Here is a 27465-nt window from a genome sequence, read left to right on the forward strand (position 1 = left end):
TAGAGATGGGGTCTCGCTCTTGCTCAGGCTGGTTTGGAACTCCCAACCTTGAGCAATCTGCCCGCCTTGGCCACCCAGAGTGCTAGGATTACAGGCATGAGTCACTGCGCCCAGCCCAAAGCCCATATTTTTAAGTATTATGTCATATTGTAACCTGACTTACTAGGAAAGGATTACTGTCTTTCTTTTTTCCATATTTCTTTCTGTCATTGTCCTTAGCAATTATACTTTACCCTCCCTAAAGTAATTTTTTAATATACTGCAACAAACACCTGTTAGGATATTTCCTCTGTCAAAACAGGAAGATATTAAGTATAAAATGGTGGATTTATATTGCTCCTTTAAAGTAAGCCATGCTTTCAAATTTTCTATAGAATAGTTGAAGGGAAGTATGGGAAAAATGCAAGGCTAAGGAGAAGCAAATAGAAAGGAAGAAGATAGCAAATTGCACCTTCAGCTAAATATTGAAATATGCATTGTTCCAGTATAACAAACTATTAATAGAAAAAATAAATGAAACTTGGAATTTTAGTAGTGGCCAGACTCAAAACAAACCTGAAGACTAAAATCATTTGGTATATATTAGATGGTTTACAAATTACATTAGCATCTTTATAAGAGAAATAATACACATAAGAAATGTTAAAAAAAAAAAAAGAAAAAGCACAGTATGGCATTTCTATCTGTGACCAGATGTATCATTGCCATATCTGGGCAGGTTTGCTCCAGAAACTGACTAGGAAACTGAATCGAAACCACTAATGGAAGGAGACTGCCTTTGAACACTTTTCTTCTCCTTGGACCAAAAAAAAAAAAAAAAAGCCCACACCACTATTCTGATGATAAGCATTTGTGTAGCACTTTCCTATTTATAAATCAATATTTACATAGATTAGGTCTAGGTATCTTGATTTGATCCTCACAATAATCCCTTAAGAAGTATGATTAGTATACTCATATTTTAAGATGAGGAATTTGAAGGGCAATCTGTTTTCTTTAGACACCTTAGCCAGCTAATGGTAATGATTCGATTCCAGCCCCAAGCTCTCCTCCACTGCACCATGATGCCATTCATTTGTTCAGGGAATACCACACTCATACAGTGAAAAAAAACTTTGGACAAGCTTCTGACTCTAATTCTATCACTAACTAGCTTTGTAAAAGTCAAGTTCATATACGTTATCTTATTTGATGAAAAAAAGAAACATGTAGTAAGGAAAAAAGGTATTAAACTTTTTTAATAAATGAAACTGAAGTTCAGAGGATTACATGATTTCCACAAGGTCACCTGGAGGCATGATCGTCAGAAAGCATATAAACTCTATTGTCTATGTGGGAGATTGGCACTTTGAGATATTTTTTTTTCTTCTCCCTAAATTTTCCCATTTCCTTTCTTCTCATTCAGGTAGGCAACTGGTTCTGTACTTTATTGCCTCAGGGAGGTATATGCCAGGATAGAAGGGATTTTTAAGTAATTCCAGTTTTGCTTTCAAAACCCTAAGCCCTCAGAATAAAAGAAGAGTTTGTCACAGAAATGAAAGAGACAGTCTCAAGTATAGACAGACACTTCTCCTAGCCTCTCTCAGTCTAGAAAGAGATTTTTCCAGCTGAGGAAAACTGAGAAAAGTCTTTGGATCTCAAGGCAGCAGGGATCATAGCTCTGCTTACAGGTGGTATTACCAGGAAGGCATATCAATACCCCAGAGAGGAATGGCAGCATAATGCATTTAGGCAAAAGAAACATAGAAATTCTAGTAAAAAAGAAAATTCATGACTTGGAAGTAGCAAATCTCTGTTAGACCAGAAAGATCTGTCTAGACACAACAACTCATACCTCAGAGGTAAGCTATTGCATATAGATGATCAATGAGCAGAGTACACCCACATTTCAGCTGAAACCCTGTCTTAACCCCAGGGAAAGGGGGAAAGCCTCAAAAAGAATTGGAGTTATTTTGTCCACTGCTCATTGACTAAGAGTCAGAAATGAAGTTGAATTATAGAAAATAAATGGATAGTTCTTACATACCTAAATTTACAGACCAAGGCCTCAGTACCTAGCAAAACAGTATCATCAGAAGAAATAGAATACAAAATCTTACCCATAATCTTTGAATGTTTCAATTTTATAATTCATTTTCACAGGATTTTCTACTTTATAATACATCATTCTTCTTGATCTTACAACCTAAAATAAATGGGGTCAGGAGAATTGTTTCATAATAAAGGTGATTTGGCCATAATTCTTGAAATAGCTTTGAAAAATTTACAAAAAATTGAACCCTTGAAGAAAGCTTACTAGTTGGAATTCAGAACGACTGGACACAAGAGACTGGGTAAAACTCATGATCCTTTGCTGACAAAGCAACCTACATTGAGGATACAGAGATCCTCCTGTCTTGACTGCTACAAATTCCTGAGCAGAATTTGTTGCTGCAAAACAGGTCCCATTCCTCCAAGAAAAAGATGTTATATATATCACCCTTATGCTAAAAAATATTTTATAATCATGAACATAGTAACACAGTAAGAATTAAAAAATAAGCATAAAAAGACAATAATTAAGAAAGAATCATATTTTTATAGTTTAGTGAATAAATTATTACAGAATAATAAGGGATTTATTTCTTGACAAAGGCCTGACATGAATTGAATGCCTTAATCCAATGTTTCATGTACATCTCACTGATTAGATTCTTCTATTCAAAAAGGTAACCAATAATAGGCCTAAAAGAAAGATCAAATATTCTATTATAAATAGAACACCTAAGCAGTCTTCCAGAAACCTAGCAGTTCACTCATTTTACAGTATCAAATCGTAAGCATATGATTTGCACATTTTCCCAATACACAGGATGTATTAAATAAAATCAATTATCATCATTTTATCTATATGCCTATTGTTTGCTTCATAGCTTATTCCTAATCAGTAGTTGAACATAAAAAGTATTCTATTTCTCACTCCAGAATGTGCTCTCTTTATGCCTCATGGATTAATGAATATTTTCCAACATCAAGAGTCTGTGGCTTCATGCTTTCCCATAACCCTCTCAACAAAGGTCATAATGACCATTGTGGGGAATTTTAACTCTAAAAATTTTTTTGATAAATTATCTACTTTACTTTGACTTACAGAATTACAAAAGTTTAAAAACCGTTTTTTCTCATTGCACCCCCAGGAAGATCCAGTACCTAACTCTTTTGACGTTTATTGGCTATGGGGAAAAAAATGAAGTTTTGTGAAATGGAAAAAATAGCTGGTTATAGTACTGGAATGGCAAACATGAAAGATCAAACACAAACTTGGTAAAATGTATGCAAAAGGAATAAAATAGTCACACAGGTGCACTCAATAAATTCAGGTACAAAGTATACAGCATTTTTCTGTGTTTCACTTTATTGCACTTTGCTTTTCACAAATTGAAGATTTGTGACTACCCTGCATCAAGCAGGTCTGTTGGCACCATTTTCCCAAAATCATGTGCTCATTTCATGTCTTTGTGTCACATTTTGGTAATTCTCCTAATATTTCAAACTTTTTTATTATTATTTTATCTGCTATAATGAACTGTGACCAGTGAACTTTGATGTTACTATTGTAATTGTTTTGGAGTGCCACAAACCAAGCCCATATAAGAAGATATACTTAATTGATAAATGTGTGTGTTCTGACTGTTCCACTGACCAGCCATCCCTCTATTTCTCTCCCTCTCCTTGAGCCTCCCTATTCCCTGAAAAATAACAATACTGAAATTAGGCCATTTAATAACTCTACAATGGCCTCTAAGTGTTCAAGTGAAAGGAATAGTCACATATTTCTCACTCTCAAAAGCTAGAAATGATTAAGCTTAATTAGGAAGGCACACTGAAAACCTAGATGGTCCTAAGCTAAGCTTCTTGTGCCAGTTAGCCAACTTGTGAATGCAAAGGAAAAGTTTTTAAAGAAAATTAAAAGAGCTACTCCAGAGAACACATGAATGATAAGAAACCAAAACAGACTGATCGCCAATATAAAGAAAGTCTTAGTGGTCTGGATAGAAGATCAAACCAACCATAACATTCCCTTAAGCCAAAGCCTAATCCAGAGGAAGGTCCTAATGCTCTTCAATTCTGTGAAGGCTGAAAAAGGTGAAGAAGTTACAGAATAAAAGTTGGAAGCTAGCAGAAATTGGTTCATGAGGTTTAAGGAAGAAAGCAATCTCCATAACATGAAAGCATAAGGTGAAGTACTAAGTGCTGATGTAGAAGCTACAACAAGTTATCCAGAAGACCTAGCTAAGATAATTGATAAAGATGACTACATTAAACAACAGATTTTCAATTTGGACAGGATTATATTAGAAGAAGACACCATCTAGGACTTTCACAGCTAGAGAGGAAAAGTCAATGCCTGGCTTCAAAGCTTCCAAGGACAAGCTGACTCTCTTCTTAGATGCTAACGCAGCTAGTGACTTTATGTTGTAGCCAATATTCATTTACCATTCTAAAAATCCTAAGTCACCTAAGAAATATGCTAAATCTACTCTACTTGTGCTCTATAAATGGAACAACAAAGCCTAGGTGATGGCACATCTGTTTACAACATGATTTACTGAATATTTTAAGCCTACTATTGAGAACTACTGCTCAGAAAGAAAGATTCCTTTTAAAATATAACTCCTCATGACAACACACCCTAGTCACCCCCAAGAGTTCTGATAAAGATATACAAAGAGAGTAATGTTGTTTTCATGCCTGCTAACACAACATCCATTCTGCAGGCTGCAGATCAAGGAGGAATTTCACCCTTCAAGTCTTACTATGTAAGAAATACATTGTGTAAAGTTATCATGCCATATATAGTGATTTCTCTGATAGAGCTAAGCAAAGTAAATTGAAAACCTTCTGGAGAGGATTCACCATTCTAGAGGCCATGATTTGTGGGAAGTCAAAATATCAACATTAACAGGAGTTTAGAAGAAGTTTATTTCAATCCTTCTAGATGACATTGAGGGATTCAAGTCTTCCATGGAGGAAGTAACTGCAGATGGGGTGCAAATAGCAAGAAAACTAGAATCAGAAATAGATGTGACTGAATTGCTACAACCTCAGGATAAAACTAGAATGGATAAAGAATTGCTTCTTATGGATAAGTAAAGAAAATGACTTCTTGAGACAGAATCTATTCCTGGTGAAGATGCTGTGAACATTGTTGAAATGACAATAAAGGATTTAGAATATTACATAAACTTAGCTGATAAACGAGTAGCAGGGTTTGAGAGAATTGACTCCAGTTTTGAAAGAGGTTCTACTGTGGGTATAATGCAATCAAACAGCATCGCATGCTACAAAGAAATCTTTTGTGAAAGGAAGAGTCAATTGATGGGGCAAACTTCATTGTTGTCTTACTTTAAGAAATTTCCTCAGCTACTCTAATCTTTAGCAAACACCACCCCAATCAGTCAGCAGCCATCAACACTGAGGCCAGACTCTTCACCAGCAAAAAGATTACATTTGCTGAATGTTCAGATGATTACTAGCATTTTTTAGCAATAAAGTATTCTTTAAGGAATTTACATTTTTTAAGACATAATGCTGTTGCAAACTTAGTAGACTATAGTATAATGTAAACATAACTTTTATATTCACTAGGAAACCAAAACATTTGCGTGACTTACATTATTAAGATATTTGCTTCATTGCGGTGGTCTGGAACAAACCCGCAATATATCTGAGGTATGCCTGTACATATTTTCCCCTTTAATGATTCTGAAAAAAATTATTTCAAGAACTTAAGGAAGGCCGGGCGCTGTGGCTCACGCCTGTAATCCTAGCTCTTGGGAGGCCGAGGCGGGCGGATTGCTCAAGGTCAGGAGTTCAAAACCAGCCTGAGCAAGAGCGAGACCCTGTCTCTACTATAAACAGAAAGAAATTAATTGGCCAACTGATATATATATATATAAAAAATTAGCCGGGCATAGTGGCACATGCCTGTAGTCCCAGCTACTCGGGAGGCTGAGGCAGAAGGATCACTCGAGCCCAGGAGTTTGAGGTTGCTGTGAGCTAGGCTGACGCCACGGCACTCACTCTAGCCTGGACAACAAAGTGAGACTCTGTCAAAAAAAAAAAAAAAAAAAAAAAAAAAAAAAAAAAGAACTTAAGGAAAGCTAGAGATAGAAAGAGTATATGTCCAGATAAGGAAAGTCAAATGTAAATTAGTGAGATACTATAAAAAAAAAAATTAAGCCACAAAGTGCAGGAAATAAATAATGTAAGAAGAAAACTTTAAATGAAGAAAGAATAAACAGAAGAGTTCTAAGGTCCTTTTCCCATAGAGAAGAAAGAAAAACAGAAATGTCACTTTTCTGAAGTATAGATCCAAGCAAAAGCAAAGACATTAATTAAGACTGTGACCCCAGGAAGCAATAATCTCAGTATCAAGGGTACCTATGAGATATATGGCAATATATGTCATAATTCTAATTATGCAACATTCTTCAGCTTCCCTTTAAGATACAATGTCAAAACATATAACTAGGAAAAATATAGTATTTAACTTTTAGTATGCAGTAAAATCTGTTTATACATCCTCCATCACATGTCTGAGAACAGTTGCAAAAATGAATTCAAAGGAAACAAAGTGTCATCTAAATTAAAAACATCAAGCAGACTTCTATACCAGTTTAAAAGAAGCACTGAAGATAATAGAATTTTTTAAAAACACAAAATCAGCATCTCTCTTAAAGTATCAAAGGCACTAATTTCTTTCAAATATTTAATTACAATTAGGAGAATAAAAAACTGTTCAAAAAAGAAAACTCCATGTACTAAAAAATTTTGAAGTATACTTTATCCTCAAAACAGCAACTTTCTGGCTAGGTGGGGTGGCTCATGCCTGTAATCCCAGCACTTTGGGAGGCTGAGGTGGAAAGATCATTTGAGCTCAGGAGTTCAAGAACAGCCTGAGCAAGAGCAAGACTCGGTGGTCTCTACCAAACATAGAAAAAAATTAGCAGGGTGTGGTGGTGCGCACTCATTGTCCCCAGGGAGGCTGAGGCCAGAGGATCACTTCAGCCCATGAGTTTGAGATTGCAGTGAGCTTGACGATTCCACTGCACTCTACCCAGGGAGACAGGAACTCTCCCCCCCACCCCAAAAAAATAAATAAATAAAACTACCAGCAACTTTCCACTGAAAACACAGGGAGGGACATAATTATCATTAACTTTTATTTCTTACAGTAATCCAACATGAAATCATATCAGATCAATTCAAGAAGATGTTGAAATAGATCCTTACAACACACTATTATCTTGCATCATATCATAGAATACAATTTATCTTGGATTGGTTCTAAATTTTCACAAATTAAAATATGTCAAAGATTGTCCTAAGGGCTCAGTTGGGAGCAAATCAAGTTACTAGTGTAGATGACAGAATCCTGAATGAAAAACAACTGGTGAGGGAAAAAAATCTCTAACAGAGAAACAGAAGAGTTGTCTGTTGATAAAACTGAAATGTATAAAAATGTGAAGAGACAGGAATGAGAAAGTTAGGAAGCAATATAATAAAGCAAAAGAGCAGTGAATATGGGGATTTGAAGTACTGCAGTTTCAGCTCATCCAGAGCAGACAAGAATAACACCTAGAAATGGGCTTAGTGAGAGTTCACACCCATTCCCACTTTCCACCATGGTGATATGTCATCAGTGAGAGAGTCTCCTCTCTACTTTGATAAAAATATACTAAATAAACACCAAATAAAAATCTGTGTTATGAAAATTTCATATTTTAATAAATTCAACAATAAATAAACACTTGGCTCAATGGGGATATTGTTTAAAATTACATAAAGTCTAGCTCTTTTTTCATATCTATCACATGTAACAATGAAGAAAGAAAAAGATTCAAGATGCAGAATAAATCTAGGTTAAACTTTAAAATATGTTTCTTACATAAACAGTAGAGATAAACTTAGCCAATTAAAAATATAATGCATATGTAATAACTGTTGGCTAGTTTATAATATTCAAAAAGACATATCTTAATACTATCAATTTTAAGAAAGTTAAAAGCAATAAAAATTATTTCTCCTAACTAGATCAGTTTATAAGGAAAATTATATAATGCATATACTTTAGTATCATACAAATATATACTTATTTTGCTAATTAGAACTTGTTGATTCCTTTAAATATTTGATCCATTACATCAATTCATTGTTAAGGAAGGAAGAGAAGGAGGGAGGGAGTAGAAGAAAAAGAGGACAAGGAAAGAGAGGAAGCCTCTATAATATTTTCTTATAAAGTATTACAATTTTCAATAACGTACCAGTAATTTCTGTAACAGTTCTTTAAAGGTAAAGAAACTCAGTATATTGGGTTTAGAAACCTTAAGTTCACCCTGCTTAGTTAAGTTATACCTATACCACCAATTGCACTTCCTCCTCCTCCTTCCCACATATATTTTTATCCCTTTCTCTCTCCTCCCTCTCTTCCTTATCTCTCCCTTCCTATTCTTGCTCCCTCTCCCTTCTTTTTTCTCTTCTCTCTCTCTCTTACATATACAAAATGTATTTAATTCACTTATTAGTCTAAAATAAGACAGTCCAATAGGAACTGTCTAGAGAAGTGGTAGAAAGAATAAAAACACACATGAACACATGAAGTTAAATAAGTCAGAGAGCCATATCGTTTATTGGCTACATTCCCAAAACCATCTTTGTTCTAGATAAACCAACCATGTCAAGTATAGACAAGTGTATGGCTCTAAAACCTCATAGAGGGTTTACTTCTCTCAGTGATATCATGAAGAACAAGAGGGGAAAGATCTATATTAGCCCAGTAAAGTTCAAGAGTATTTGTATAAATTTTGGTTTAAAACACTTGAGAAATTCTTTATGGTTCATTTCATCTTCCATATCATGTCAAAAACAAAAAACACCAACACTGGTTTCACTATGATCCTTTGGAACAAAGTTAACAGAGGGTAGATTTGGGCTAAACTGAATCCCTAAGGAATGACCTATAACTATGATTCAGAAACACTCTGGATCTTGATTAATTCCAATAATAAAAGTTGAGAAGAAAAAAGCAGCTGTTTGACTCATTTGGGGAACTTGCTAATCATGTTATTGGATAATGCATGTATCTGGAAAAGCGTAACAGTTACCAAAGTTGTGTTTTATCATTAAAGTGAAGATTTACGCTAGAATAAATCCAAATATAAAGTCTTTTTAATCAAAAGTAAATTATAAAGCTATAATTTTGTTCAGTGCAAACAAAATTACATTGCTATGTTTTACAAATATATAATTAGTTTGATAAATATTAAGTCCATGGGGAAGAGCTCTACTGTACAAGTTTCTTTTTTAAAAGACTGTTTAAAAGTAACCTTAAAAAGGCTAAGGAAACAAGCTAAGGAAAATCCCAAATCTGTAGTACTCTATCCTTATTACAAATGGTGATATATAAACAATCTAATTTATGAAATTGCAAATGTCTATAATTAAATACTATAGTCTACTTCATTTTACTTTAGCAAAGTATTACTGAATGATGTACCACTGAAAAGATATTATTACAACTAATATTTCCCCCAAAGTGAAGCAAAATTCTATTCTCAAATGGAATGCAATTTAAATTACAAATACCAGAACCAAGAAAAAGGAGAAACATATTAGATAGGAACCTCATAGCCCACCTTTCTTCTTGACTGGCATTCTTAGGTCTTTCCACTGCCACAGGATCAAGATCTCTTTTCAGGTTTCACTTTGATCCAGCTGGATTGAAGCCAAGAGCCAGGTAACTGTTGCAAACCACTTCACTGTTCAGTTTTGAAATCCAAGCTGAGTCTTCTATTTCAGATAAAGAAAATAATGATGTATTTTTCCACAGCTAAACTTTTTACACTGCCCACACACTTTAGAGAAAAATAACTTTTGAGTTTTTCCAGTTTTTCAATTTTTATAAAATATTTATACTGTTTTAAAAAGCTGAGAAAATTATTGTAAGCATAGAAAACGTTTTTAAAACTCCTCTTCAGGCAGCAGCATTTTTGGAAGTTCAATGACTAACTCAATTAAGGCACAAAGCAAATTTAGACAGCTGTCTCATTACTTTATACATGACCAAATTCAAAGATGAACTGGATGATGATAAAGATGCTCAGTTCTTCAGAGAAAAATTTAATTCCCCCTCCCCCCAAAAAAATACTTTTAAAAACCTCTTTGACTCTGATCTATAAAAAGGTGGGTGAGTTTGAACAGTTTTCTGGGGCAGAACACAGACTGAACGCCCCCCTTCTATTTACTGGATCAGAAGTTCCAGATCTCACCCCCTCAGTAAGACAGGAGCCAGCTTGCTGTCATTTTCATTTTTTTTCTTCTGTGCTCTCCAAGCCCCCCAGGCTTGATCCTTAATGCCCCTCTGATTCTGATCCTCCCATATATTAACTGAGAGGATTGAAAAAAAGGAAAGCAATCCCTTGGCATGGAGACATTAAAGTGACAGTGCTACTCAATGGGCACTTGATGCAGGATGAGTTGGCGAAGCGGATTTCTTCACACTGGAGTCATTCACATCATGCCATCTCTTCGCATCCAAGCAGCTCCCTATCCAGCGAGGAAAAACACTGAGACTGTTCGAGAGGAGAAGTCAAACCTTCCCCCAAAGGTGTTTTCAGAGACGCTGTAGTAGTTAGTATTAGACATGTAAGCATAAGCTATGCAAATAGTCCGCGATTTTCTAAATGTGACAGTGGCAGCTGCTTGGCTTTCACATCCACCCTTTCTCTCAATCTCTCTTCAAACTACCCACCTTCCTTTTGCAGAAAAGACACATTTCTCTGCCACCGCTGGCCACCCCTGCCCACACCCCGTTCTTTTATAGAAGAGCACTGTAATGTCCTGCACCCTCCACGCGATGAAATGTTTCCTCAGGCAGGAGAAACAGCAGCACAAGAAATTATATAACTCTCGAATTTGGCTTCTCTAAGACATGGAGACTGGAGGGTCGGGGGTTCCCGGTCTGGGAGATACTGCTGGGCATTTAACGTGCACAAAACAGTGCCGGGCCTCCTCGCAGTGCCTCCCACCCTGAAAAACTGGCTGACAAGCGGGTCTTCTTGGGGCACAAGGGGCAAATTTTTCTCCAGTTGCTTTCCAAGCGGGGCGAAAGAATGAAATCTGAGGGGACTAAAGACTAGAGAGAGTCAGACAGCTGCGAGGGGAGGAGGCTAGTCAGGGCTGCTCTAACAGCGCTGGGCGGCCGACTGGGTGCTCTGAGGAGGAGGTGCGCGAGAAGCGGAGCCTTAAAACAAACACAAGGGCCCGGTCAAAGTGATGAGCGCCCTCAAGAAGTGAAAGGGACGAGTAGCTTAGTCCCCAGGTAACGAAACTGCCCTGAAGAGAGGCAAGCGCGCAGCAACATTCCTACGCTTGGGCCGCGGCATGTTCCCCTCACGACAAGAGGAGAAGAGGGAGCTAGGCTGACAAATAGCAGGGGGAGGAAATAATGGGCTGATGGGGGGCGGGCCCAGAGGCGTCTGGACCTTGTCGAAGCCAGTGAGTGGCCGTAATGTCTGGACGTCACGTCCAATCACAACCAGGATGGAGGGCGCGGCGTTTGACTGAGTGGGGGCGGGGCTGGGCTGCCCGTGGGAGGCGTGAGCCGTAAGGCCGCACCACTTCCCGCCCACGGCGTTCTCGGTCCCCGCCCATCTGCAAGTCACGTGAGCCGCAAGATGGCGGCGGTCGGGCGTGATGTTGGGGCTGACCTGAGGGATGCAGGTGTGGTGCCGCTGGGAGCTGGAGAAGTGCACAAGGTAGGTGAAAACCCGAGTTGGTACGGGGCATGATTTCTGCAACCGGACTCTACTAAGATGATTCACGAAAAGGGAATTAAAAAGCTAAAGGAGTACAGTTCCCAAGTCAGTGCAAGGCTCAGTCGATTAAGTTTCCAGTTGCTACAGAAAGAGGGGAAGAGAAAGTGGAAGACCTGAAGTCAAGTCCTTATTTTTTTTTTTTTTATACCCACCCTCAAGTCCTTATTATCTGCCCCTTGTTTTCTCTTGTCTCCGGGCCTTTGCACAGGCCATTTCTTTAACTTAGAATATTTCCCTGCTCCTGTCCCGCCCAACGACCTCGCGAAATTCCTTCAGGTATCGGTTTAAATGGCACTTCCTCTGACTAGATTGTTTTGCTTTTCTTATAGGCTTTCCCCCTACCCCTGACATCCCCATTCTGGCTTTACATTTCCTGCTTTTTTTTGTTCTCACCTCCCGCTAGTTTGTGGGTTTCTGAAGACATTGATTTTGTCTTTTTTTTTGGAGACAGCTTTGTTGCCTGGGCTAAAGTGCGGTGGTGTCAGCCTAGCTCAGAGCAACCTCAAACTCCTGGGCTTAAGCAATCCTCCCTCAGCCTACCAAGTAGCTGGGACTACAGGCATGCGCCACCATGCCTGGCTAATTTTTTCTGTATATTTTTAGTTGTACAGATAATTTCTTTCTATTTTTAGTAGAGATGAGGTCTCGCTCTTGTTCAGGCTGGTTTTGAACTCCAGACCTCGAGCCATCCTCCCGCCTCGGCCTCCCAGAGTGCTGGGATTACAGGCGTGAGCCACCACGCCTAGCCACATTGGCTTTATCTTGATTACCCGGAGCTTGGCATAGGCTAGGTGCTCCCTAAATGATGAGTGAATATTGAATAAAATTCTGAAGGTCAGATGAAATAATACACATAAAGACACCACAAAACCATGAAGTGCTTTGCAAACTGTAAACCTCCCTAAGTGCACTGTTACTGGTATAAGCGTGGTGACCAGTCTAGTGGCCTTGGCTTACTTAATTTGTAGATAAAATGCTGGTTATACTTACCAACAGGGTAGGGGAGATACCATAATCACAAAGGTGGATTTCCCAAGGCAAGGCTTATCCATTGCACTCTGGATGTGCTGACTCCTGTGATTTTTCCAAATGAGGGAAACTCAACAGCATAATTTGTGGTCGTGGAGAACTGTGATTGTGTTCTCCCATGGAAGATATTTATAAAAAGAAAAAAATGTTGGTTGTAACAAAATATTTACATTTTAAACTTAAAATGAAAGCAGTCCATTCTTTTGACAATGCCTTGCAAAGCCTGGGGCAGACACTCAGTAAATGTTTGCTGTCCTGTTTTCAGTGTTTCAGTATTTAATGTCCTGTAATCATGATCCTAGGTGTCTCTTTTCCCTATATAGAGCTTAGGATGTAGACTAGGTAGGAAATTAGTATAGGGTATTGCCTGGAAGTTTTCTTTGTGGGAAATGGGAGACTTTGATGAACTGGATGAGAGGAAACAAATTTATCTAAGGCTTCTGGTTAATCATCATGTTACTGGCATTTATCTTCTTAGTACATTAGATAGGTTAGGTGTAAAATCTCCCATATATTTTACTATCTCTTCTATTAGATTTTCCATTTGGGAGAGGCAAAATATTAAGTCGAGTCCCTGAAAAATTGTAATTTGTAGAGTTTGTTTTTTCCTATCCTCTTCAGATATTTTAAAGAAAAAGACAAAACTTCTGTAGTACTGCAGTGAAAGAAGCTGTTCCATTATTACTCATTGTGTAACACTGTAAGAAGGTACAAAGGAGCCCATACCTGCTGTATGTCAAACTATATAACTATATACCCAAATATCTTTACAGATATACTCATCTGCAGGGATTGTAGACTTTAAAAGGCAAGAAGTAGTACTAGAGATACACAAGATCATTTCGTAATGATAAAGTGTTAATTCACTGGGAAGCTGTAACAATTCTAAATGTGTATGTACATAATAATATGCTTGCAAAATATTTAAGAACTGATAGAACCAGAAGAAGTAATAACCAAATTCACAATTATATTGGGGGATTTTAACACTCCTGGCAACTAATTGGTACCTTAAACAAACAAAATATATTACAAAGGCAATATATGTAATCTAAACATTTGTACTCCTCGTACTCATGGGCAAATGAGTATTGCAGTGATGTTCAACTGTGTGTCCATTGACTACAGTATCAGAAGCACTTGGTGTTATTAAAATGCAGATTTCTAGGCCTCATCCTACTGCTTTAACTCCAAATATCTCTGGAGGAACTTCAAGAGACTGCATTTCAAATAAACACTCCCTGTGATTGTTGTGCACACTCAAGGCTGAGAACCACTGATTTATTAAGTATCTTCTGTGTTCATTATGGTTAGTCCTCTCTAATTATCTTGCCTAGTACTCCTTAAATTTGAGATTTAGTATTTGCTGTAGACCATAAACATTATTAAAATGGAAATTGGTGTAAATTTATGAAGGGCCATCGATTTTTTTTTTTATCAGTTTGGCTAATCTGGAGGAAGAAAAAGCATTGAACTTTGCATTAACAGACTTTCGCCTTAGTATTGTAGTAAACATTTGCAACCACAAATTTGAATTGACAAGAAATGTCCATATTTCCTATTTAAATGAAATTAATCCCCGTAATGCCAGAGTGGCAAAAGATTTAACAAAGGTTATTAAGACTTTTCTGCAGGGACCTGAGTGTCCTACCCAGAGCAGAACATTCAGAAAGGATCCTGTCTGAGACTGCAGTTTTGTTTTTGTTTTTTACCTCATTAGTTTTTGTTAAGATACTGCTAGCCAATTGGACAAGCCCTTATGGTCCATTGACGTTGGCAGTTGTCATGTATACCACATAGCTATTTCTGGCAAAGGCCCTCAGGCCTAATAGGGAACTGTGTGTATAATTTATATAGTCCAATGTAGCCATGATCCACTCTCTGTTCCAGCCTGAAGCAGTCTCCCTCTTTCTGATTTTCGCTCTCACTATTCTCCCAAGGCAGCGGTGTTCTGCCTCTCTAGGAAACTCAACACAATCTCCAAAATGAGCTCAGGTTTTCATGAGAAATAGAGGATAGAGATAGGTGTCCACAAAGAGTTTATACCACCCTATAAAGCTAGAAGATCAAGGAGAATTACAAAGGGCCTGGCTATCTTCTTGGAATAAGGAGAGGGGAAAACTGCAAGGAATACAAAAATTCAGTATTTCTGTAAGTTATCCTATACTAAGTCCTAAGGTAAATCAGCTGTTCAGAACTTCACTTTTCTCATCTGTAAAAGTAGAGATGATCCTACCAATTTCTTAAATTATGTGAATTAAAAAGCCATTGTCTAACAGATAAAAACTCAGGAAATGTTGATTGAATTATTAACATGAAGTATGTTAAAGCAGATGGCATAGTACTTGGCACATTACTATAAATGTTTTTTAATGTGAATCTGTAGAATTTATAAGATCTTATTTAATATTAATATCATCAGCTGTTATGGCTCTGGAATTTTTTGTTTTCCAGGACATCAAGATTGCAGCATCTATGCATGGTCAGCCCGGTCCTTCTTTAGAAGATGCAAAACTCAGAAGACCATTAGTCATTGAAATCATAGAAAAAAAGTTTGAATGTTTCAGAAAAGAAATGTAAGAGATACATCCAGACTGAAGTCAATAACTTTATTTGCAAATCTTTTATATTGCCATTATTTCTGAGCATCTATGATCCTATTAACTTTACTGAGTTAATAGAAAGGTTATTAAATAGAAGAACTGGAGGGAAACATGGACAGATGAAAATAGTGGTTTGTTAGAATATTTGGGATTGTGTATAATTTATTCTTCTTAATGTCCAAAATTATTGCTGTGATATTTATGCGATAAATATATTTTAATTAGAAATAATTAGGAGAAAACCATTTTGCCGGGTACTTATATTTAACTGATGAGCAATTATAATTTATCAGTTTAGGATTGATTATCTCAGCCACAGTAGTTAGAGCAGCAAAAGGAAATGCAGATTTCATGGTATACATACAGTCTTTTGTTATCATTTTGACTTTTAAATGAGTAGAGCTTAAGAATAAAATCAGCCTGGCGTGGTGTCTCATGCCTGTAATCCTAGCACTCTGGGAGGCCGAGGCAGGAGGATCGCTCAAGGTCAGGAGTTCCAAACCAGTCTGAGCAAAAGCAAGACCCTGTATCTACTAAAAGTAGAAAGAAATTAATTGGCCAGCTAAAAATATATAGAAAAAATTAGCCAGGCACAGTGGCGCGTGCCTATAGTTCCAGCTACTTGGGTGGCTGAGGCAGTAGGATTGCTTGAGCCCAGGAGTTTGAGGTTGCTGTCAGCTAGGCTGACCCCACAGCACTGTAGCCCAGGCAACAAAGAGACTCTATCTTAAAAAAAAAGAAGAAGAAAATCAAATAACAGTTCATCTTAAACTTTAGAAATTTCTGGATTTAGGTATAAGTCAGAATAAGAAAACTAGATCTGTCATATATCTCTTTGGATTAGGTTTTATAAATCCTGGACAAATTATTTTATTTTATTTTATTTTTGAGACAGAGTCTCACTTTGTTGCCCAGGCTAGAGTGAGTGCCGTGGCATCAGCCTAGCTCACGGCAACCTCAAACTCCTGGGCTCAAGCAATCCTACTGTCTCAACCTCCCAAGTAGCTGGGACTACGGGCATGGTGGCACATGCCTGGCTAATTTTTTCTGTATATATAAGTTGACCAATTAATTTCTTTCTATTTATAGTAGAGACATGGACTCACTCTTGCTCAGGCTGGTTTTGAACTCCTGACCTCCAGCAATCTGCCCACCTTGGCCTCCCAGAGTGCTAGGATCACAGGCGTGAGCCACCGCGCCTGGCCCATATTTTAAATGTATCTGGACTAATTAAGAAATAGCTATTTTGTATAAGGCATAACCAAATATAAGTAGCTTTTTTTACATGACCTTAAACAAATTAATTTTTAGTAGCAGGAAATTCTTAATTTAGGTAGTTCATAAAATTTGGCTACCTTGGAACATACTTATATTTATTTGTGGCCAAAATTTTTTAACAGAGCTCTATTTTAGAATCACCCTAAGTCATTTCAGAAAGAGAATCATATCTTCCCATTAAAATGCAAGTTCCACAAGGAGTGGGAATTTTTTTTTCTTTTCTTTCTCTTTGTTTACTGCCCCATCCTCAGCACTTAGAAAATACTTTTCACAGAGTAAATGTTCAAGAAATATTTGATGTTGAGTAAATATATAGTAACAAATAACTACCATGGAAAGGATATATCTATTAGGGAAATATTATATTGAACTTAATTTTTCTCTTGTTTTTTCTATTAGGACATTAAATATATATGGAACGCTGTCCTTTGCAACATCAGCTGGTATATCTGGAGCATTAGCAAACTTCATTTTTAGATACTGCTTCAAAGTTAAACATGATGCTTTGAAAACGTATGCATCAGTGTCTGCACTTCCATTTTTGGCTACTATAGTTGCTGACAAGCTCCTTTTAACTGATGCTTTATATTTAGGTAAATTTAAATTCATTAATATGTAATGTAGTTATATCTAAGTAAAGATACTTATTAACATATACTATTGCTACTGCTAATAATAATCCCTTATATTTGCATGTCGCTGTGCCACTTACAAAGTATCTTCACATATGTTGTCCTATTGATCCCCACAACAGTCCTCCTAATTAGGCAGAATAAGTAGTACTGTTTCTTTTTTACAGATAGGTAACCCAGAGGCACATTCAAGTACATGAGAAGCAACATTATATTATGCACAAAGAGTAGACTTTGGCAAAAAACACACAATTTCAGGTCCTGTCTCCTGCCACTTAAGTTTGTGACATTCAGCAAGTCATTTAATCTCTGAGCTTCAGTTCTCTTATCTATGAATCATTACTAATAGTACTTGCCTCACAGGATTGTTGTGAGAATTAAAAGATACTATATGTTAAATGTCTAACACAGTATCTGTCATATTATGGGCTTCAAATGTTATTTACTGCCTCTTCACCTTACCTTGAGTTTTACAACTAGTAATTGATGGAGCCTTTAGCCCTTATTGATTCTTCAGGTCCCTGCTTAAATATCTTTTTCCCAGGGAAACTCTGATTCCATTATAGTAGGATAGGTTTCTAGATAACATTCTCCATGTGCTTTACCTTCAAAGCATTGTGCACACTTAAAATTATTTAAATGTTTGTCCAATGTCTTTCTTCCCTGGTAGACTGTCCAGAAAGTCAGAGATCAGGTCTCTTATTCACCACTGTTTCCCTAGCATCTTGTACATGCCTGACACATAGTAGACAGTAAAAATGAATTCACTAGAATCCAGATGTCTGGTCTGCTAGTTTAATATTCTTTCATTATGAAATTGCTTCTATAATAATGAACATGGAACAGGTAATTCTCCATATGCTAAAATATAATATAAGTATTTTTAAAATGTAATGCATTTAGCCTGTTACATGCTTAAATTTGAATTTCTAATATTCTTTCTACTGTTTCATTGTGGTTGAAGACAGTGCAGATAACTACTCTATGATGTAAAACATTATTTTAAAAGGCCTTATCCTGAGTTTTAAAGGGAGACTAAATTTACTTTTGTTTTTCAGATAATATAAGCGAAGAAAATTGTATTCTTAGAAGTTCACTGATTGGCATAGTATGTGGTGTTATATATCCCTCTGGTTTGGCTTTTTCTAAAAATGGACGTTTAGCAGTCAAGTAAGTCTACCTGTTGTTTCTTTTCTTTCTTTTTCCCCTTCTTTTTCTGTTTTTTTAAGGTTAATAAAGTCTCCTTATTCTTTAGCTGTCAGTAATACATTTTAATCAATTATAGTAGTTTGCTATTTCAAATAGCTAACTTTTAACTTTTTGCTATTTACATGATAGACCTAGAATGGAAATTATCGGTTGAGGAGAAATCAACAAACTTTTGATAAAATATATCCAGGAGAAGTGATAATTCTTTTTCCTTTTTAGGTATCGTACTGTTCCGCTGCCACCAAAAGGAAGGGTTTTACTCCATTGGACGATGCTTTGTCAAACAGAGGTGAAAGCAATGGCAATTCCTCTAATCTTTCAGACAGCGTTTGGAATATTGAATGGTCTACAGAAGTATGCAGCATTTAAAAAGAAACTTGAGAAAACTGTGCATGAAGATTAACCAGTAAAACGAATGGATGCTAACTCAGCAGAAAGGATTTTTTATGATGAGGACTCGGCCCTTCCTGAGTTAAAAGTTACACTGGACAGACCATTTGTTTCTGTCCCTTTTGCCTGACATATAGTAAATACTCAATAAATATTCAATAATTCAATAAATAAGTTTTGTCATCCATGTAAGATGTAAATTTTTCTTTCCTTTCAAAATGATATGTTCATTTTGCCTGGTATATGGCAGATACTCAATAAATGTTTAGTAAGTCAGTAAATGTAACAATAAATGGAGGTTTCATCTTTTTTCTTTATATGTGGAAATGGGTTTGGGTTTCAAGGTCTAATCTATGCAGTTACATTAATATATTCATTAATTCATCAAACATTTATGGGCACCTGCTATGTCTCAGGCACTGTTACATATAATAAGAAACGGTTGTTACTCAGAAGGAACTCAAAATCAGAGGACTGAGAAATATGAATACATAGTACGAGAGGGTTGAAGAGGTATACACATGATTCTGTGGAGGCACTGAAGGTATAACTATTAACTACTTAGGCAATGGGGAAGCTGTGGGGAGAAAAAGTAACGTTTGAGCTAAATTTTGAAGGAGGAATTGGAAGTTCATAGGAAGGTAAGATATAAAAACATACAGGCTATTTCTCTAAACTCAGATTCACTATATTTACTATCTTCTTAACATTTACCGATTGTCTTTACTATGTACTTTAAACAACATGGAATGCCTACTTACTGTGCATTAAGATAGGCACCAGGGGTACAAAGATTCACTCCCTGCCCTCAAGAAGCTTAAAATCTAAAGAAAGTTCACAGCATGCTTTAGAGTCTCTTAAGGTGTTCCTGAGCCACACATTAATCTTAGTTCAGGAAATAAACGAATTATAGACTAAAACCTCTCATCTCATTCTCCTGTCCTAACCATATTCATTTTCAGATTAAAAACTTGGTAATCAGCCTACACATTCAATGGTCCTGTGATCTGTCTCTTGCTTCAACAGTATTTGGATGGAACAGACCTAGGGAATCCTCTTCGTCCAGCCTCCAACTGCTCTCTAATTTCTCTACTTGCAATCTCCAGACCATTGTCTCCCGCTTCTGGAGCCAGCTAACACTGTTTTTTGTATTTAGCTCTTTATTGATGACCAAAGATGAGCTCCCAGATTCATCTGGATTATTCCACCAAGATGGATGCAGCCACTAACTGCCTGGTCAGTTTGCATCTGTGGACCTCCTACCCCCACGTCTCTCCGGGCTACTATTTCAACCACAACTATGTGGCTCTGAAAGCTGTGGGCCATTTCTGCAAATTGGCTGAGGAGAAGTGCAAGGGTGCTGAGCATCTCTTGAAGATGGAAAAACAGTGGGGCGGCCACACTTTCTTCCACTACATGCAGAAGCCATCTCAAGATGAGTAGGGTACAACCCTGGACTCATTTAACCACTTCAGTATGGCGCTAACCGAGCGTGAAATCTTGCCCACAGCCAGCACTCATAGTCAGCACGATAGTTTGTGCTGTGCATTGACGACGAATCCGTTTTGCTCTTGTGTGATAAGGAAAGCTTTAAAGCATTAAAAGTTTGTTTTACTTTACAGGCAGCTTTACTTGTAAATCAGAATAGGTAATAACATACATATATGTTTTTATTACATTATTTTTAAATGTTCACAATTTTATTTTGATAAATGAAAAATTAGAAAAGTCAATTCAAAATTATAGACTAAAGTCAACACTCAGCTGTGCGTCTTCATATCATGGCTGTCGGCTGAAGTCAGCTGTGCACATTCATCTGTGGCTGTCGACTATAGTCAACACTTGTACAGAAGTGGTTAAAGCTGCCATGGCCCTGGAGAAGGACCTGAACCAGGCTCTTTTGGATCTGCATGTCCTGGGTTCTGCCCCCACAAACCCCCATCTCTGTGACTTCCTAAAGAGTCACTTTCTAGATGAGGAAGTGAAACTCACCAGAGATGCACGACCAAACTAACCTCCACAGGCTGGCTGGCCCCCAGCTTGGGCTAGGTGAGTATCTCTTCGAATCTTAAGCACAACTAAACCTACCGAGCCCAGTGACCTCTGAGGAGCCCCTCTCAAAGTATCAGGGCTTCTGCCTGAGCCTCTCTGTCCAGCCACTAGGCAGCTTTTTAACCACCCTGTAGTCTTCTCCCAAGCCTTGGACCAAATAGAAATAAAGCTTTTTGCAGGGGGAAAAAAATAGATGATAATCTTGCAGATACAGCAAGGATGATTTATGTTCACCTCTTCTGTCACCTGAAAGCTGAATAGATTTGTACTTTACTCCATGACTTCAAATTGTCTTTTCCATAATAAAAAAAACTGGCAAGAAAATTGATATTTTCCTTTGGCTTTAGAAAGCAGTATTTACCAGAGTGACCATAGGAGACCTGAAAGGAGAAATTAGGGAAAACTTGGTCTTCTGGCCTGAGCCCAAAAGTGTAGCTAGGGGAACCACAGTGAAGAAAGGCAACAAAGTCCTAAGGGCAAGATAGTGTAGAGGTGCAAGGTACAGCCTGAAGCTCAATTCAAGGTCCAAATCCTGGCTTCACTACTTACCAACAGGATGACTTTGAACAAGCAACTTCACCACTGCACCTCAGTTTCCTCATCTAAAAAATGAGGAATAAAAATTGTACTCATCCTCATAGTGTTGTAAGGATTAAATGAGTTAATATATGTAAATCAAAATAGCACCCAACTCCTAAGAAGTCTCTATGTGTTTGTTGCTATCTTAGTCCATTTGGGCTACTATAACAAAATACTATAGACTGAGCGGCTTATAAACAGCAGAAATTTATTTCCCATGGTTCTGGAGACTAGGAAATCCAAGATGAAGGCACCAGCAAATTTGGTATCTGGTGAGAGCCTGCTTTCTGATTCATAGATAATGCCTTCTCACTGTGTCCTCATATGATGGAAGGGGCCAAAAATATTTAGGAGTCAACTTAAGAGGTGAATGAGTTGTATACTCAAGATACAAAACATTGTCAAAAGAAATCAAAGAAGGTACAAATAAATGGAAAGACATCCCAGGCTCATGGATTGAAAAGTTTAATATTAATAAAATGTCCATATTACCCCCAAATAACCTCTATTAAAATCCAAGTGACATTTTTTTCAAAAACTTAGAAAAAAATCCTAAAATTCATATGTCATCTAAAGGGACCCTTAATACCCTTAACAATTTTGAGAAAGAATAACAAATTTGGAGGCTTCATGCTTCCTAAAAATAAAATATACTACAATCAACAGTAATTAACATGTTGTTATACTGGCATGAAGATAGATATTACAGACCAATGCAATAGAATAAAATTCCCTGAACTAAATCCTTGCATATATGGCCAAATGATTTTTGACAAGGGTGCCAAAGCTATTAAATGGGGAAAAGACAGTTTCTTCAAGAAATTATGGTGGAAAAACCGGATATCCACATGCAAAAAAATGAAGTTATCTTACTCCATATGTAAAAATTAACTCAAAATGGATTAAAGACCTAACCAGAAGACCAAAAACTACAAAACTACCAAAAGAAAGCAATGGAGAAAATCTTCAGGAGACAAGATTTGGCAATGAGTTATGGATATAATACCAAAAGCACAGGCAGCAAGTCAAGAATAAACAAATGGGACTACACCAAACTTTAAAACTTCTGTGTGTCAAAAGAAGCAATCAACAGAATGAAAAGAAATAGAAGAATAGAATAGAAGAAAATAATTGCAAATCATATATCTGATAAGTGGTTCATACACAGAATATTATACATAAGGAACTTCTATAACTCAATAACAATTATATTTCTTTCTAGTAAGAGAAAAATATGTTTTAACAAATTTTTCTTTATTTCCAAAAGAAAAGTTTATGGTTGTCTGGCACAAGCATCATAGGCATTGCAGATTTGTGGCTATATTTCTATTCCTCTCCCTTCTATGTACAGCCCAAGTTCAGCTAAATTGTTTGGCATAACACATTTCCATAGATGCTATGTGAAGAATGACTGAAAGGAGGATAAGAGTGGAATCTGTGAGACTGAAGAGTCACCCCTAGAAGCTAGATGAGAGATGACAGTTGTAAAGGATAATTAGGAGGAAAACCAATAGAAGTTCATGACTGATTAGCCTCTAGGAAGTAACATAGAGGGACTCAGATTTCTGGTTTGTGCAAGATAGATGGTGTTGCCAAGCCCTAAGATAGCAAACAGTAGAAGTCCAGATATGAGAGAGAAAAATATATTTTAGATTTTCAACTTTTGAGTATGAGAGGTCCTTGAGTTTTTATTTGAAGGTACCTATCTAATCTCCATCTCTAGTATTGCCTGCATAATTTTTTCTATACTATATTAATCTTATCAAAATATAACTATGATTATTTCTCTCCTATTTTTAATAACTAATGTCTCCCTGCAAGTATAGCAAACAAAAGAGAGCAAATGCCTAGTCTGGAATTTGAGGTATCCCATACTCTTGCTATTTTTTACATTTTCAACATTATTTCTCATTATTCTGTATAATTTGGTTGTTTTATGTTATGTACATAATTAGGAAACACAGATAGGTATAGAGAAACCTTAGTGATATCTGAAGTGAGGTATCACAAGATCAAAGAATGGGCTCTACATGTACTCACCATCAAATTGGCACTGACTGATCAGCACTATAGTGCTCACATAGTAGTAATATTCTCCAGGGATTGGGGGGTTGGGGAGGGTAAACTCACAACTGATGAACACAGTGAGCATTGTAGAGGGGAAGGGCATGCCTCTAATCCTTGCTTGGGCAAGGCAAAGACATAAAATGTAACCAAAATGTTTATACCCTCATAATATCCTGAAATAAAAAATAAATTAAAAAAATTTTTAAAAAGAGAAACTTTAGTGAAATTCCATTCAGACCAAGCTAGTTTGCTTAAAACCTTGAGACAAAAGGCAAAATGTATAAAAAGACTGTGAATGTTCCTTCTTTTATACTTTCATAAAAATAAATCTTTAAATCTGTGAAAGTTTAGAAACTAATGACAGACTTCCTTGGCACTCTGAAGCCTAAATGTCAAGCAACTCTACAATGGATAGACAGTATTAAAACTCCTTGGCTCACTCTGAAATTACAAACAATAGGCTACAATGCTCTTTAAAATGAGAAATATAGAGACAGGATCAAGATGGCTGACTAAATACAGGTAGTATGTGCCTCTCCACAGAGAGGAACCAGAATAGTAAGCAGATTCTCACATTTTGAACAGATTGTCTAAGAGAGAATTCTAGGATTCACCAGAGAAATAATGGGAGACACGAAAAGTGGGTAAGGAGAAGGTTCCAGGCAACTTGTCTGGCCAAGGACTAGCCAAGACCTCAGAGAGGCTCCTGGACATGGGGAAACACTAAAACAGACGCCCCCCCCCCCAGGGCTCTACATTCTGAGATGATCTTTTACAATTTGGCTACAAGAAAACTCCCTGACTCACGCAGGTCATGTGCCTAACATAGGGAGCTGCCTGTAGATTACACAGAGATATTGCTCCAAAAAGGGAATCCACACAGATTCCCACAGGCATATGAACCTACAGCAGCTCGAGTGGGTGCCTTTCTGAGACCCTAGATACCAGAGAACTGAGAGCACATCTGCAGATGTTGCATGTCTCCAAGGAGAGGTAGAGGAGCCCAGGCACTTCCACAGACCCTTAGGAAGGTCCCCACCACTCTTCTGTGGGCTTCTGTTGAGACTGAGACATGAACAGAAAGCATTTTCCAGTTTTTTGCCCAAGATGTTTACCTGGATGGGCCCCAGCTTCTCCAGTCACAGGACCAAGGTCCCATTTTCAGAGTTTAACACTGGGTTGCACCCCACCCTCAGGCTACATTTAGATTGGCAAGGCTACTACCTCTTCCTGGTTGGGAAGGAACAGGGAAACCAGACTTTCTAACACATATATAAAACAATACCCACCACCCTGCAATGGGCTGCTGTGAGACCAAGTCTTGAGTAAGTTGCACTCTCCATAGTTTCCTATCAATGCAGCCTGCTTGGGCAGGGTCCTACTTCTCTGGTCACAGGCCTAAGACACTATTTTGGAATTTTAAAGCTGAGCTGCACCTTGGGCTGAGTTTGGGCTGAGGCACCTGCAGCCACCAGCCAACTGAAGCAGGACAGGGAAGCACAAGCCCTCCTACACACACCTAAGACAATTCCAACCAACCTGCTACAGTCTCCTCTGAGACTGAGATGTGAATAGGCTGCACACCCACAGTTTCTTGCTCATGCCACTCACCTGAAAAGGGTTCCACCCTCTTTGATTGCAGCCCACAGTCGCACCATTGTGAGGGTTTAACACTAGGCTGCACCCCACCCTTGGCCTGAGTTCAAGGTGATGTGGCTATAGCCACCACCCAGCTGGGAAGGTACAGGAAAGAGTAAGCTCTCCTAAGCACACTTAGGACAATAACTACTGACCTGTTACAGGCATCTGTGGGGCTAGGGACTAGCCTGCCCAATCTATTGCAGCTCCCAGTAACACCAATATGAACCACTTGGGTCCTAGTGGGTGATTGTACCACCACTACTGCCACCTCCCACAAAACACCAGCTGCTCATGGGCCTGAGAACCCATCCACACAACCATCCCTCTGCTCCTAATAATAGCTTTTGAATAAGCCACCTGAAGGACCAAGAATCAGCCCTCCAGGACATACTAACATTGCCACCAGCATAAACTGCGCTGGGACCTCAAATCAGGCACACACAGACCAGTACTGCCACTACTGGGGACTGAAGATGAGCTCAGCTGGCATTCAAGCCCCCAGCAAAACTTCACCATGTCCTCAACTAATAATTGTGCCCTAAGCCATCACAGAAATCACAGATTCCACACAAATAGAAACCAAAAGCAAGCAGGAGTAGCTATACTTATATTAGATAAAACAGAATTAAATGAAAAACATTTTTTAAAAAGGAGAAAGAAGGTCATTACATAATGATAAAGGGATTAATTCAGCAAGAGGGTATAACAATCCTAAATCTACATGCACCCAACACTGGAGCACCCAGTGTCACAAAACAAATACTACACACCAAAAGAGATAGACAGCAACACAATAATAGAGGGTAACTTCAACACCCCACTCACAGCACTAGATAGATCACTGAGACAGAAAATTCAACAAAGAAACACTAAAATTAAATTGGACTTTAGATCAAATAGATTTAACAAGTATTTACAGAACATTCTATCCAGCAACTACAGATTATACATTCTTTTGATCAGCACATTCTCCAAGATAGACCACATGTTATACCACAAAACAAGTCTTAAGAAATTTTTAAAAATCAAAATCATATCAAGCATCTTCTTAGACCACAGTGGAATAAAACTAGAAATCAATACAAAGAAGAACTTCAGACACTATGCAAATACATGGAAATTAAACAACATGGTCCTAAACCATCACTGGGTCAATGAAGAAATAAAGACAGAAATATAAAACTTTTTTGAAATGAATAAAAATGAAAACACAACATACCAAAAGATGTGGAACATAGAAAAAGTAGTGCTAAGAAGGAAGTTTATAGCATTAAATGATCACATCAAAAATGTAGGAAGATCACAAACTGACAACCTAACATCACACCTCAAGGAACTAGAAAAATGAACAAACCAAACTCAAGGTTAGCAGAAGTAAGAAAATAAGAAAGATTAGAGCAGAACTAAATGAAATAGAGACCAAAAGAAATGCAAAGAATTAACAAAACAAAAAGTTGGTTCTTCGAAGATAAACAAAATTGACAAATCACTAGCTAGATTAACCAAGAAGACAGAAAATCCAAATAAATATAATCAGAATTGAAAAAGGAGACATTATAACTGATAGCACAGAAATACAAAAGATTATCACAGGCCAGGTGCAGTGACATATGCTTGTAATCCTACCACTCTGGAAGGCCGTGGCAGGAGAATCATTTGAAGTCAGAAGTTTGAGACCATCCTGAGCAAGAGTGAGACCCTGTCACTACTAAAAATAGAAAAAATTAGCCAGGCAAGGTACACATTTGTAGTCCATGCTATGTGGGAGGCTGAGGCAGGAGGATCACATGAGCCTAGGAGTTTGAGGTTGAAGTGAGCTATGATGACTCCACTGCACTCTAGCCAGGGTAACAGAGTGAGACTCTGTTTTAGGAAAAAAAAAATTATCACAGATTATTATGAACAACTATAATCTCACTAACTAGAAAGGGATGAATTCCTGAAAACATACAACCTCCCATGATTGAACCAGAAAGAAATAGAACTCATGAATAGACCAATAACAAGTAGCAAGATTGAAGCAGTAATAAAACATTTCCCCTCCCCTCCAAAAAAAAATGCTTAGGACCAGATGGATTCACAGCTGAATTCTACCAGGCATACATAGAACTGGTGCCATTGCTACTG

General features: G+C 37.5%; 2 protein-coding genes and 1 non-coding gene across 8 annotated transcripts in view; 2 read left to right on the forward strand and 1 right to left on the reverse strand.

Annotated features, from left to right (window-relative positions):
- DLG2 (discs large MAGUK scaffold protein 2) overlaps positions 1–11437 on the reverse strand; it is a 1870454-nt gene extending 1859017 nt beyond the window's left edge. For 4 of the 6 annotated variants that reach the window (XM_076002368.1, XM_076002366.1, XM_076002365.1 and 1 more), the window contains exon 1: positions 9678–11436. In XM_076002368.1, coding sequence (XP_075858483.1) covers positions 9678–9696 — 19 coding nt within the window. In that variant the 5' untranslated portion in view covers positions 9697–11436. Of the gene's footprint in view, positions 1–9677 lie in introns of all 6 variants that reach the window. The other 2 variants (XM_076002367.1, XM_076002386.1) reach the window with 1 other exon arrangement.
- Positions 11438–11669: 232 nt separating this feature from the next.
- TMEM126B (transmembrane protein 126B) lies at positions 11670–19186 on the forward strand. Its single transcript, XM_012738668.3, has 5 exons — positions 11670–11798; positions 15342–15463; positions 17168–17361; positions 18459–18570; positions 18829–19186. Exons 1-5 carry the CDS (start codon positions 11718–11720, stop codon positions 19010–19012), a joined length of 693 nt encoding a protein of 230 aa, XP_012594122.1. The 5' UTR covers positions 11670–11717; the 3' UTR covers positions 19013–19186.
- Positions 12845–13005, forward strand: LOC142870675 (U1 spliceosomal RNA). Its single transcript, XR_012919038.1, has one exon. It is a non-coding gene; the product is annotated as a U1 spliceosomal RNA (small nuclear RNA).
- Positions 19187–27465: the final 8279 nt, after the last annotated feature.

The sequence above is a fragment of the Microcebus murinus genome, chromosome 4 (genome assembly GCF_040939455.1).
Source record: "Microcebus murinus isolate Inina chromosome 4, M.murinus_Inina_mat1.0, whole genome shotgun sequence".
NCBI classification, from domain to species: Eukaryota; Metazoa; Chordata; class Mammalia; order Primates; family Cheirogaleidae; genus Microcebus; species Microcebus murinus.

Bases quoted from the DNA above. Each gene is read 5' to 3' on its own strand.
- TMEM126B (XM_012738668.3), top strand. From the start codon at position 11,718: ATGGCGGCGGTCGGGCGTGATGTTGGGGCTGACCTGAGGGATGCAGGT. The intron at 11,799-15,341 runs GTAGGTGAAAAC...TTTGTTTTCCAG, and splicing joins GAGCTGGAGAAGTGCACAAG to GACATCAAGATTGCAGCATC. The intron at 17,362-18,458 runs GTAAATTTAAAT...TTTGTTTTTCAG, and splicing joins AACTGATGCTTTATATTTAG to ATAATATAAGCGAAGAAAAT.